General features: G+C 50.0%; 4 protein-coding genes across 5 annotated transcripts; 1 reads left to right on the plus strand and 3 right to left on the minus strand.

Moving 5' to 3' along the window:
* The first annotated feature begins 46 nt into the window (after nucleotides 1-46).
* On the plus strand, nucleotides 47-3,815 carry LOC110178402 (protein HID1). Of its 2 annotated transcripts, XM_020945542.2 has the most exons (3): nucleotides 47-249; nucleotides 325-1,659; nucleotides 1,721-3,815. In XM_020945542.2, the coding sequence occupies exons 2-3, from the start codon at nucleotides 417-419 to the stop codon at nucleotides 3,004-3,006; spliced, it is 2,529 nt and encodes an 842-aa protein (XP_020801201.1). In that variant the 5' UTR covers nucleotides 47-249; nucleotides 325-416; the 3' UTR covers nucleotides 3,007-3,815. The 2 variants fall into 2 exon arrangements, with proteins under 2 accessions (XP_020801201.1, XP_020801200.1); XM_020945541.2 differs by having other exon boundaries at nucleotides 47-1,659.
* mIF3 (mitochondrial translation initiation factor 3) lies at nucleotides 3,812-5,280 on the minus strand. The gene is made up of 2 exons (XM_020945543.2): nucleotides 4,560-5,280; nucleotides 3,812-4,501 (listed from the first exon to the last, which is right to left on the minus strand). The coding sequence occupies exons 1-2, from the start codon at nucleotides 4,889-4,891 to the stop codon at nucleotides 4,126-4,128; spliced, it is 708 nt and encodes a 235-aa protein (XP_020801202.1). The 5' UTR covers nucleotides 4,892-5,280; the 3' UTR covers nucleotides 3,812-4,125.
* On the minus strand, nucleotides 5,001-8,465 carry LOC110178400 (spondin-1). The gene is made up of 6 exons (XM_020945540.2): nucleotides 8,198-8,465; nucleotides 7,539-7,933; nucleotides 7,267-7,479; nucleotides 6,951-7,205; nucleotides 6,722-6,893; nucleotides 5,001-6,669 (listed from the first exon to the last, which is right to left on the minus strand). Exons 1-6 carry the CDS (start codon nucleotides 8,385-8,387, stop codon nucleotides 5,309-5,311), a joined length of 2,586 nt encoding a protein of 861 aa, XP_020801199.2. The 5' UTR covers nucleotides 8,388-8,465; the 3' UTR covers nucleotides 5,001-5,308.
* Nucleotides 8,466-8,720: 255 nt separating this feature from the next.
* On the minus strand, nucleotides 8,721-12,254 carry LOC110178376 (spondin-1). Its single transcript, XM_020945512.2, has 6 exons — nucleotides 11,721-12,254; nucleotides 11,271-11,662; nucleotides 10,998-11,210; nucleotides 10,684-10,941; nucleotides 10,458-10,623; nucleotides 8,721-10,403 (listed from the first exon to the last, which is right to left on the minus strand). Exons 1-6 carry the CDS (start codon nucleotides 11,890-11,892, stop codon nucleotides 8,767-8,769), a joined length of 2,838 nt encoding a protein of 945 aa, XP_020801171.2. The 5' UTR covers nucleotides 11,893-12,254; the 3' UTR covers nucleotides 8,721-8,766.
* Nucleotides 12,255-12,299: the final 45 nt, after the last annotated feature.

Here is a 12,299-nt window from a genome sequence, read left to right on the forward strand (position 1 = left end):
GCTAAAAATTTAATTTTCTATATTTTAAAACTTAGTATGCAGATTTGTTAACTTACTAAAAACTAGTACAGAAAGGCTATCCGAATTGAAATTAATGCATTTTTGGCTTAGTTATGACAGATTTAATTTTGGTTTCCTGACAAAATTGCGATGATTCTCCACCTCTACTATTGATATTTTTGTTATCGATCCCGATTCCACCTCTAGTTCTGAGGCTTGTCACCGCTAAATTTCCCGTAGACAGCTGTGGTGCGTAGGCGAATTTCTAATTTTCTGCAATTTTCTATGCGGAAGCGTATTAAATGTCAAGTGCATTCGTTTCAGACTTGGACGGAGACTTGCATTGCGGCTATTTGGCACGGGGCAGGTGGAATTAAGGACTCAGCGACGCGAAGGCAGGCTAGAACCCCAACAATATGGGAAACACCGACTCCAAGTTGAACTTTCGCAAGGCCATTGTGCAGCTGACGCAGAAGAACCAAAAGATCGACCCCAGCGACGACCAGTTCTGGGAGCAGTTCTGGCAGGGTCACCAGACGACGCTGGAGGACGTGTTTGCGCTGGTCACCTCGAATGAGATTCGCCAGATCCGGAACGACAACCCGGCCAACCTGGCCACTCTGTGCTACAAGGCAGTGGAGAAGCTGGCCCAGGCCGTGGACAGTAGCTGTCGCACGCAGACGGAGCAGCAGTGTGTCCTCAATTGTGTCCGGCTGCTGATACGATGCCTGCCCTACATCTTCGAGGACGATAAGTGGCGCGATTTCTTCTGGAGCAGTCTGCCGTCGCAGGAGAAAACCATGCCGCTGGCGCAGTCGTTACTGAACGCTACCTGCGATCTGCTCTTCTGTCCGGACTTTACGGTTACGGCAACTCGGCGCACGGGTCCCGAGAAGGCCGAGGAGCTGGCTAACATCGATAGCTGTGAATACATTTGGGAGGCGGGAGTGGGTTTTGCCCAATCACCTCCACACAACGCCCATATGGAGCGGCGGCGCACAGAGCTGCTGAAATTGCTGCTCACCTGCTTCTCGGAGCCCATGTACCGTTCGCCGCAGCAGTCCGAGGAGCCCAACAAATGGATAGCTTACTTCACCTCCGCTGACAATCGACATGCGTTGCCTTTGTTCACCTCGTTCCTGAACACCGTATGCTCTTACGACCCGGTGGGATTCGGCGTGCCCTACAATCACCTGCTGTTCGCGGACACCACGGAGCCCCTGGTGGAGGCGTGTCTGCAGCTGCTGATCGTGACGCTGGACCACGACATGGTGGTGCAGCAGCAGCTCACCCAGCCCGGTCAGGCATCCTACGATGAAGGCAATTGCGGTGACAACTTGTTCATTAACTATCTGTCGCGGGTGCATCGGGATGAGGACTTCCACTTCGTACTCAAAGGCATTACGAGGCTGCTGAACAACCCTCTCGTCCAGAACTACTTGCCCAACTCCACGAAGCGGCTGCACTGCCACCAGGAGCTGCTCATATTGTTCTGGAAGATCTGTGACTACAACAAAAAGTTTCTGTATTTCGTCCTGAAGAGCTCCGATGTCCTGGACATCCTCATTCCGATCCTGTATCACCTGAACTACTCCCGAGCGGATCAATCGCGCGTGGGTCTAATGCATATTGGGGTCTTCATACTGCTGCTGCTGTCGGGTGAGTCATACTTGGAATTTTGTGGAGTTTTGGTCTAAAAGTTATTGCTTTGTTTTCACAGGTGAGCGTAACTTTGGCGTCCGCCTAAACAAGGCCTATTCAGCCACCGTGCCCATGGACATACCAGTGTTTACCGGAACGCATGCCGACCTCCTAATCACGGTGTTCCACAAGATCATAGCCACTGGCCATCAGCGCCTGCAGCCGCTGTTCGATTGCTTGCTGACCATTTTAGTAAATGTTTCGCCCTACCTGAAGACCCTCTCGATGGTAGCCAGTGTAAAGCTGCTGCATCTCCTGGAGGCATTCAGTACGCCTTGGTTCCTGCTTTCGGCCCCAAGTAATCACCATTTGGTGTTCTTCTTGCTGGAGATCTTCAACAACATCATACAATATCAGTTTGACGGCAACTCGAATCTAGTCTACACCATCATACGCAAGCGTCACGTGTTCCATGCTATGGCGAATCTCCCGACGGATATGGCAGGCATAGCCAAGTGTCTCAGTGGCCGCAAGACGGGCGGAAAGTTCAACTTGCCGCGGGTGCCACAGAGAAGGACAACAGCTGTCTCGCAAGAGCTGCCCTCGGCTCATGTGCCGGAGGAGTACAACGAAGAGGATGATGATGAGGACGAGGAAGAAGAGGGAAACATTATTAACGAAGAGCCCAAGGCCGAGGAAGATCTCGAATCGGAAACAGAGTCCCATGAGCGATCTCAGGGAGGTGAGGCACAGCTGGGTGAGGTACTTACTGCACAGCCCGCGGAACCGGGAACCCTAAAGACCTCTCTCCTGGACACACCGGGCATAAGTCAGATGACGGAGCGAGAACAAGCCCATCCGAATGACAAGGCACAGGCAGACGCTGATTCTACGGATATGGTGCCCTATGACAGGTCAGCGGCATCGACACCAACTGGCGAACCGAAGTCCACCTCACCTACGGAGCTGTCCCGTCTCTCCGTGGCTCACAGAGGCAGTATTCGCATGGTGCCCAGCGAAGGCGATCGGTGGACTCCAACGCCTGAGTGGATAGTATCTTGGCGCTCCAAGCTGCCGCTGCAGACCATTATGCGACTGTTGCAGGTCTTGGTGCCGCAGGTGGAAAAGATCTGCATAGACAAGGGCCTAACCGACGAGTCGGAGATCTTGAAGTTTCTGCAGCACGGAACACTGGTTGGCCTGCTGCCCGTGCCGCATCCCATTCTCATCCGGAAGTACCAGGCCAATGCGGGGACCACGGCCTGGTTCCGCACTTACATCTGGGGGGTAATCTATCTGCGCAACGTGGAGCCGGCCATCTGGTATGATACGGAAGTCAAGCTCTTTGAGATTCAGCGCGTCTAGGTCAGTAAACACCTGCAGCAGCAGTAGCAGCGTAACCGTAGCTCACACGCTTTGGCATTTATTGTAGTTAATTTATTTAGTGCTTATAATATCCATTCCAAAAGTGTTTTTGAAAAAATCCAATGTATAACGAAATCCCTTTCCCTTATTGCTTATTGACGCTCCACGTCTTTCGATTTTCCCTCGAACGACCCCGAATGAGGCTTATCAGTTGTAACGATATAGTGTGAGTTCTTTTAACTGTTTTGTTATCGCGGCATTTAGCATTGAATATTAATTGCTTTTCCTAATATAATAATTTATTAATTTATATTGAGCTCTCAAAGAACAGTTTGTACTTTAGTTGTAAACTAAATTATTTAAACATCATTATATTTATGTTTTGGGTTAATCAACATGTTCCTTGTGCCGTAATGCTTTATGTATTTTATATTTTTACTGGTAATTCACAGCTATCAATGCTTCTGATAATGCAAAACCTACCCTACCTGCCCACACCTGTTGCTTTTAACCTTATATCAAAATTCCAATTTTTTAATTAATGGACTCCAATCGAAACCGAAAACAGCTTTACTTGCTTTTGTAATTAACAGTACACTTTAGTTGAATCTAAACTTCTGCTTTTTAAACTTAATTAAACAGTAATTAGCGAGAGTAAGGAAAAAGTGTAATAACTCATTGTCTACGTGTGCTTAAAAAATATATACAACGTCATAAAACCTATAACTTTAAAGGGAATACAAGCTAAACCAATGGCACCTATACAAGTCATAGATATTTAAAATAAACAAAGAGTCTAAACGGATAAAGATGGCAGTTTTCGATCAATTTATTAATTAAAAAATTTAAAACAGGTTTGGGAAGTATTCAGGAACTGCAGTCGGGGTCGCCATTTTTACTCTTCCTGTCCTGGCAAACATTCTTTTTGATCCGATATTGATACCAGAAAAAGTATTTAAAGGCTAATAGAGAACCAATAGCGACAAATGCCGCACAGATGGTTCGTCGCTCGTACTGGTGGCCATGCCTTGATGATCTGTTGAAGTGACGACAAGCGATAATCACGGGCGTTGCCATTACCGAGCAATGGGTTATCCGAAGCAATGGCGGCGGTAGTTGTCAGGACTGGAACGGCTGGGTCGTGGAAGTGGCCACATGCGGTGGTGACACTGGCATGATGCTGAACTTAACGTAAGATCCTTTGGATCGCTTCTGGACTATCTTTCCCACAACTTGCGGCTCCCGGATGGTTTGCTCAATGGTCTTCAATATCCGCTCGACGCCGCTCTCATCCGATCCGCTGGCACTGCCCTGGATAAGGATGCGCACTTCGTGCCGCTTGCCCAGCCACTTGACAATGTTTTTAAGCCGAGAAGCCAGGTCGTGTTCCGTGATACGAGCTCCAATTGTTAGGGATTTCTCAGATTTCTTCTCCTTTCCCTTCTCGCTGGACTTCTCCGTGTCATCGGTAAGCATTTCAGAGGCGGTGACAAGTCTGGAAAGAGTTGTGTTAATAGAAACTATAGTGAGTGGTAGGTGGATGTGACACCAACTTGAACATGGAGCGCCCGGTTTTGGCATCTGTTTCCCCTAAGCGCATCAAGTGTAACTCCCTTCGCTTGGCCAGCTTTTGGGCCTCCTCTAGGGTAGTGATGCTCATTGCCTGGTTCTGCTGGATGAGCGTGATCTTTTGTGCTGAGGCGGAGGGGCGTGGTTTCTGATTTATTCCGGGTTTCCCACCGCCAGCCGGCTTTTGGTTTTGATTTTGGGGCAGGGCCAGGGGCCAGTGAATAGACAGGTTCCGGAGGTGTTGCTGCTGCGTCATAATAGCCGTGGCATGTTGCAGACTCAGCATGCCACGCGTCATTATCCGAAATCGTTGCATTTTTGTTAAAATTATTAGATTTAAACAGTTTTTGCGATTCCTTTGTGCTTGCGAAATTTGTTGTTTCTCCAAGTCGCAGAGTTGTCAGGCTTTACCAAAATGTGCAAAGTTGGTTAATTCTTTTTCATTTTATTAAAAATTACACTTTTAGCAAAAGTATAATTAATTTACAAAAAGCGAACGATTTAAAGGCAATTTAAATTGTTTTGATTGAGTAATGTTTTCTCATCTGTCAGCTGTTTTCCATGGCGAACACGGTGTCAGGTGGCATGTGAAAACTTTCGTGACGTCACAAAGCGCGATAGGTTATCGATAGCGATAATTCGATTGTAAGAGCCATCAAAATATAACCGCCTAATTTTTCTGTTTCTTGTAAAATTTACAATATAAATTTCTAGTTCTTATACTGGTTAAAGTTTATAGATTGTAGGGTGAGTTTCGACCGCGTTGCCTGTTGTAGCCGCCATAGTTGCGCCTCCTACTCGCGACACGCTGCTCCTGCCTGGCCCGCTCCTCGGCCAGCCAAACCGCTCGAAGATTCCGGCACTCCTGGGAGTTACTCGCCTCCCGCTGCATCGCAGCCATCTCCGGCTGGCGGCACTTTTGGCACTCCTCCCACCGACTGAACTTGTTGACATTCCGATCGCATGGATCCGTGGCGAACAACATGCACTCATCCTCGCAAAAGTTGTAGAACCAGAACTGGCCCGTGATCGTTTGATTCTGGCAGCGGGGCTGCGCGGTCTGGAGCATCTGGAAGCACCGGGTGGACAACGATGGATCCAGATCCCCTGCAGGTGCGTACGCACCCTGGATGTTGTAATTACTATTCATCTTTGGCCATGGCTCTTCTGGACCATCTAAATTTCCTGCATATTGGTTCTTGTAGGTATCAATGGGCCTCTGACGCTGCCACGGAGCTCGTTCGACATCTTCCAGGCGTGGATCACTAGGTCTTGGTTTTCCCGACCAAGTGGGACGCTCGGTTCTAGCTGGCGGACTGTAGTTGCCATTATAGCTTGGCTTCGTGTAGGAAGACGGATTCCTGGCAAGGTTCGCCTGGCGTTCTGACTGCCAGGATGCCTCTGGCATTTGTCTGTCTGTCTGTCTGCTGCTTGGCCAGTTGCCAAAGTTGCCTTTGAGGTTACCCACCTCGAAGCCATCTACGACTCCATCTCGATCCAGACCAGTTTGATCGTAGTCGCCAAAGGACTCTGCCTCCGGTTCCGGTTGTTCCTGTCTGTACGGGTTTCTTCCACGGGAAATCTCACCATAGGAAGTGTCTGCATCACCACCGTATGATCCGGGTAGATTACCCAAGCAAGCTCGTCCAGAACAACGGCGTGTCTCCTGCAACTCCATGCGATGCACACTCTGACACTTGGCCTCCGCCTGGGGATTGAGATACTGTCGCTGGCGCATCTCGTAGCCGTCGCCGCAGGTCACACTGCAGGAGCTCCAGCTGCTCCATGAGCCTAGCTGGCATTCGGCGCGTCCTTGGTGTTGAGGTTGATAGACATTGCCGCCAATACCCAGGCCGGGCTCTAGCTCCTCGAACTCCCCCGCAATCCGCATTAGACTGTTCTGGCCACACATCTCGCCCTGGCACTCCCGCTCCTCGTACTGTGCCACATTGCAATTGTAGATCCTGGCCAGCTCAGCTTGCTTGTACACACGCCGCCGGTACTGCATGCCCACGCCACATTTGGAGGAGCAGTCGCTCCAGCTGGACCAGGGATGGGTAAGGCACTCTCGTGGCAGCTCCGGATCGTTGTTAGCTGCCAAAGGGATGGAATTTAGTGATGATTTACTAATTGTAACCTCACCTACAGTCTTCATCCGCACATCTGCGCTCGTAAATACGTTGGCGCTTCACCGTAAGAATGGCCATGGGCTTCATTGGAGCTCCGGATTCATCGTAAAATGGCGAACGTGGATCGTTGGGAAAGTCTGAGCGCATTCGCCTGATAACATCCGGAGGAACTTGTGGCTGATCCGGAGACTAATAAGAGAGATTTTTAGTTTACATAGCAGGAAGATAAATGCAGACATGACTTACCGTATAACTGGGACCCGCATCCGTGCCCACATCCCAGGGATACAGATTGATGACCTTCTCCTCCATCCATGTGCAGTTGCGCAGGCACAGCTCCAGCCCAGTGACGCCCACAATCCAATCGGGAGATGGCTCTATCTTAGAGGCAAAGGACACCATATGATGCAGAGGATCCACTCGCACCGAGGCCATGCTCTTGCTGCTCATGTTGGGAAATGAAGGACCCCGTGCCTTGATTATAGTACGTATCTTTTCATCCTGCAGGACATGGAAGATTATATAGAGTTCCTATTTACAGAGATGCCAGCCATAGAATCACCCGAAAGTTGATGCTAAACTCTCGCTCTAGAAGACGGGAGCTACAGTGCTCCGCATATTGCTTGATGCCCTCGCTGGCAAGGGCTCCAGCCTCCCAGAAGCGATAATCTGCGCTGTGGGCAGCTCCCACCAGCTCACAGAAGCGGGTCTCCCATCCGCGTGCCGGAAAGTCCCTTGGATGCAGATTCCTTGACCAGACTCCCTCGAAAATTAGCTGAAGGAAAGGATAACGAGAAGGTAACTGGTGCCGCGGATAACCTCTGGTTTGCCCACCTCGTATCGCGCCTCATCGCAGGCACAGCACGGTACATCCACCAAAGGTGTGGTGGGTTGGCTCTCCACATCGTCTACGACCTCCTCGCAGATGCGTCGGGTTAATCCGCCATCGTCCATGTGCCACACATCGCGATGCTGCTGAACCGTGGCCCGAATCAGGATGCAACCACTACCCGGCTCACTGGGCGCCACCCAGGTCAAGTGCATATGGGTCTTGGGATTCGTGTTGGTGTTCTCCACCATATTGATGCAGTTGGGATTGAAGCGGGTTTCAATCATATCGCTCAACTCGAATCGACCCAAGTCGTCCTTGTAGCTGAAGTCACCATTCTCATTCTCCAGCGCTAGGATAAAGCTGATGTAGCGATGGCCATTGAAGGCATTCAAGGAAACTAAAGAAGAAGCTGTCTGAGTAACCAGAAGAGTAAGAAGAAGCTGAGCCGGCCCTTATCGTCGACCTTGAATTCTAACTAATTCGCAAAGGTCCGATCAGATAAGCGCCAGACCCGAAGAGCCGACGAGCCGCGTTTTTTGTTTACTAAACAATAAACATTGCGAAATCGAGGCGGTCAGCCTCCGGAGACTGCGTGATAGGCCCACTAAGCTAGGCAATCTCCCGCGAAGTTCAAGCGCAGGGCCATTGAACTTGCTCTCACCGTTGTACTCCTGACCGAGAATGTACGTTTCCGGATTGCCCGACACGCTTATCACGTAGTTCTCGTCCACCGGCGACTTGGGCGTGGCCGTATTAGCCGGGCGACGCGTGCAGATCAGACAGCTGACTGGCCCGATCGCTAACGCCAGCAGAAGAAACTTCACGAGAGGAGCAGCGTGTGACCGCCACATATTTTCGGAGCACTCAAATCGTATAGAACCATTCAGCGCGAGCGACTATTGCGAACTGAGCGGAGATGCCCGAGGAATGGCTTGCCAAAAGCCGAGAAGAGAGAAGCTTGGAAACTTGGGTTGTGAGTCCCGATAAGAATGACCCACTGATACAAATAGAGTGCGACGGAGCTGTTATCATTCGACGTTGCCGGAAAGCCGGAAAATCAGTGATCCGCACTCTTGGCGTCTGCTTAAGGGAAACTGAATCGAGAGGCTCTCTTGGAATGGCAACTAAGAGACTTTTAGCTGATAGGGTCGCTCAGCTTTTCAGTTTAATATAAAAAACATGTATTTTTTAAACTTTTAAACCTTTTTTATATTTTATTTAAGGTTTAACTTAACCTCCATAACGACCAATTCTGGGTGAATCATATTTGCTTCGGGTCTGCGACATGGGTTCTCCAATGTCCCCAGCTGCTTCGCTGAATTGTGAGTCGTAAGTCGAATCCCCATATGATCCAGCTGCCCCTTGTCCGTAAGAACCTACTGTTTGTCCGTAAGATTTTCCTGTTTGTGAATAAGAACCACCTGCTTGTGCGTAAGAACTTCCTGCTTGTCCGTAAGAACTTTCTGTTTGTCCGTAAGAATTTCCTGTTTGACCGTACGAACCTGCTGCCTGTCCATAAGAACCCCCTGGTTGTCCGTAATAACCTTCTGCTTTTCCGTAAAATCCTTTTGCTTGTCCGTAGGAACTACCTGTTTGTCCGTAAGAACTTCCTGTTTGTCCGTAAGAACCTCTTGCTTGAGAACCTCCCGTTTGCCCATAAGATCCACCTCCCGCTTGGCCGTAAGCTCCACCACCATACAGATCCATGGCATCGTTTTCGGAGTGCTCCATGTTCATCTGCGGCTGCAGACATGTGCCCTCGCAGGCCATCAGCGAACGGAATCGGTTCTTATTTTCATCACAATTGTCCGTGGTGAAGATCTTGCACTCGTGCTCTTCGTGGTCGTAGAACCAGTAGTTGCTTACCACCACCGGATTGGCCAGGCAGGGGCGGGTGGAGGCATAGGGCTTATCGAAGCAGTAATCCTGCACTACATTGTAGCCATTGCCGTTGCCGGTGCTTCTGGTAGAGTCCTCAGGTTCCTGCTGCTGACTGGGATACCTTCCACCGTACGGAGAGCGTGTGGTAAAAGCCGGCCTAAAACTGGGAGTTGTGTACTCTGTGTTGTAACCACCGTAACCACCGGGTCTACTGCCCACCAGCTTATCGTTGCTATAGGAATGGAGGGAAGGATAGCTTGCCTCTCCACGATCGTAGGATCCTCCTCGGTTATCTCCCAGATTATATGCCGGCCTTTGCTGATTTTCTACCTTGCCGTAGGGAGTGTTTTGATTGTCCTGTGAGCTATCCATCGCATTGTAAGGTGATCGATTGTAGCTGGAGTCAATGGCGCTATTTAATCCCTTTCTGTTCCAGGCCTGGCTATCACCAGTATAGGCGTTTCCCTGTCTGTTGTTCCAAGCAGGCCGGTGCGCCTCGTAGCTGTCCTGGTCCAAGCCTGGCTCAGGCAGAGCGTCCAGTTCGCCGTTGTCGGGTATGGTGCCTCCACAATCGGATCCCATACACTGTCTGGTCTCCTCCATCGGCAGTCGCATCACGGATAAGCACCGCTGCCTTGACTGCGGATTGTGGTAGTCGCGGGTTCGAGTAGATGATCCCCTGCCGCAAGTCTTGGAGCACGCCGACCACTCGCTCCAGTTGCTTAGCTGGCATTCGGCCATCGATATGGAATTTTCCATGCCCTGGCCACCCTCGCCAGCTTCAAACTCCTCTTCTGCCGGTCCGCACTGAGTTCCCTGGCATTGACGCATCTCATCCAATCGTTGTTTGCAGTTGTAGTTGGCTGCCAGATTGGGATTTTTGTAACTACGGAAGCGCTGGGAGTAGCCTTGACCGCAGCGCGTGCTGCAGTTGGTCCACTCGTTCCAGGGATGCACAGCGCACTCCAATGGTCCATCCTGGATAGCTATAAACATGCTCAGGAATAAGTTATGTGAATACTACAGCGCATCATACTCACTCTCTTCGCACTCCCGGATGTACAGCTTCTTCCGAGTCAAGTAGAGCGTGGCCATAGGTTTCATGGAAGCGCCAGTCTCATCGTAAAAAGGCGAACGGTAATCGCTGGGATACGACGAGGTGATTCGACGTACCACATCAGGAGGCACCTGTGGCTGATCGGCGGACTATACAGAAAACACCGTAAGTCAAGACTTCTTTTGCTGAGAACCTTATCTCATACTCACCATATAGGAAGGCCCAGAGTCAGTGCCAATGTCCCAAGGATACAAGTTAAGCACCTTTCGCTCCAGCCATGTGCAGTTACTCAGGCACAGCTCTAGTCCTGCCACGCCCAGTATCCAGTCGGGTGAGGGATCGATCTTGGCTGCCAGCGAGATCTGGTGATGCATGGGATCCACTCGGGCATTGGCCAGCGTAGTGCCATAAGCATTCAGACGGTGAGGAATGCCCGGAGCCTTGATTATGGTTCTTACATCGCCATTCTATTGGGGATGTAAGGAATAAAACCGGTATGAGAGGGTCTATTCGATGGACCCACCTGAGTGTTTTCCCTGATCTCATTTTCCAAAGTGCGGGTGGCACCATGCTCGGCCATCTCCTTCATGCCCTGGCTAGCCCTGCCTCCGTAGGCCCAGTAGCGATAGCTGTGACTGTGTGAAGCTCCAATAACCTCACCCAACCGGGTGCGCCAAGCTTCGGCAGGAAAGTCCTTGGCATGCGTATTTCTTGCCCATTTGCGTTCCAAAACGATCTGTTTAGGAAAGGTAATTATTACAAATATCTCAAAGTTGTGCATAAGTTATAACTCCACCTCATATTTGGCTTCATCGCAGGCACAGCAGTTCTCCAATGGTGGAGTCAAGATATTCAGCTCATCGATCTCCTCAGGACATATCCTCTTGGTCAGGAAGCCATCGTCCAGAAACCACACATCTCGATGCTGGACGACACCCGCCTTGATCAAAACACAGCCGCTGTCGGGATGACGTGGTGCTATCCAAGAGACCTCGATGTGAGTCTTCGCATTCGTGTTGGTGCTCTCCACCATGTTCTCGCAACCCACACTGAATCTGGTGTCCGTGGTGCCCAGCAGCTCAAAGTGTCCGATCATATCCAGCCCACTCAAGCCTACTGACGGATCCTCGGCCTCAATGACCAAGGTGAAGCTCACAAACTTCATACTGATGGGACAAGACAAGGACACTAACGAGGAGGGGTATTAGCAGAAGCAAATCTATTGAGAACTTGGCACCACTCTCACCGTTGTACTGATGCTCTGGCACATAGGTGGCGGGATTGCCATCGATCAGGATCTTGAAGTTATCATCTACCACCGATCTCTCACCGGTGGCTGCCTGTGGCACACGATTGCAGCCTCCCTTGACTTCCAAGGCCAAAGGAATTAGGACAAAAAGGCAGAGCAGTCGCTGCATAGTCACTTAATCTGGGCGATCCGCTTGCGTACAGAGCTCAACGACAACTGAGTGTTAAAATTGGGTGAGTCGTTGCCATTAATCGATGAGCGCCTCAATTTATCAATTATCCCCTTAGACGGCGCCTGTGCCATCTCTTGATTGAGTTCCCATCAATTAGGAATAGTTGACTCTCATGGCACGCTCTTCAATTGAAGATGCTCAGAGCTCGAGTTCTTTGAACTTGGAACCAGGCAAAAAGACTCGAAAATTGCTTGGTTTATACAATTGATCTGGGTCAATGACAAACTATTGTGAGACGGAAATAAAAGCTGAAAGTTCTCCGAAGTAAGAAGACCTGATTATAAATAAGATTTTCCTTTGATTCATCTTAATTTTCCTACCCCAAAAATCTATGTCCTGGCCAA

This window comes from Drosophila serrata, unplaced genomic scaffold (assembly GCF_035046125.1).
Source record: "Drosophila serrata isolate PLE 108 unplaced genomic scaffold, ASM3504612v1 contig_184, whole genome shotgun sequence".
Taxonomy (NCBI): Eukaryota; Metazoa; Arthropoda; class Insecta; order Diptera; family Drosophilidae; genus Drosophila; species Drosophila serrata.

Bases quoted from the DNA above. Each gene is read 5' to 3' on its own strand.
- LOC110178402 (XM_020945541.2), top strand. From the start codon at position 417: ATGGGAAACACCGACTCCAAGTTGAACTTTCGCAAGGCCATTGTGCAG. The intron at 1,660-1,720 runs GTGAGTCATACT...TTGTTTTCACAG, and splicing joins CATACTGCTGCTGCTGTCGG to GTGAGCGTAACTTTGGCGTC.
- mIF3 (XM_020945543.2), bottom strand. From the start codon at position 4,891: ATGCAACGATTTCGGATAATGACGCGTGGCATGCTGAGTCTGCAACAT. The intron at 4,502-4,559 runs GTTGGTGTCACA...AACTCTTTCCAG, and splicing joins ACCGGGCGCTCCATGTTCAA to ACTTGTCACCGCCTCTGAAA.
- LOC110178400 (XM_020945540.2), bottom strand. From the start codon at position 8,387: ATGTGGCGGTCACACGCTGCTCCTCTCGTGAAGTTTCTTCTGCTGGCG. The intron at 7,934-8,197 runs GTGAGAGCAAGT...CTTCTTCTTTAG, and splicing joins TCTCGGTCAGGAGTACAACG to TTTCCTTGAATGCCTTCAAT. The intron at 7,206-7,266 runs GTGATTCTATGG...CATGTCCTGCAG, and splicing joins AGTTTAGCATCAACTTTCGG to GATGAAAAGATACGTACTAT.
- LOC110178376 (XM_020945512.2), bottom strand. From the start codon at position 11,892: ATGCAGCGACTGCTCTGCCTTTTTGTCCTAATTCCTTTGGCCTTGGAA. The intron at 11,211-11,270 runs GTGGAGTTATAA...TTTCCTAAACAG, and splicing joins GCGATGAAGCCAAATATGAG to ATCGTTTTGGAACGCAAATG. The intron at 10,624-10,683 runs GTGAGTATGAGA...TTTTCTGTATAG, and splicing joins ACTCTGGGCCTTCCTATATG to TCCGCCGATCAGCCACAGGT.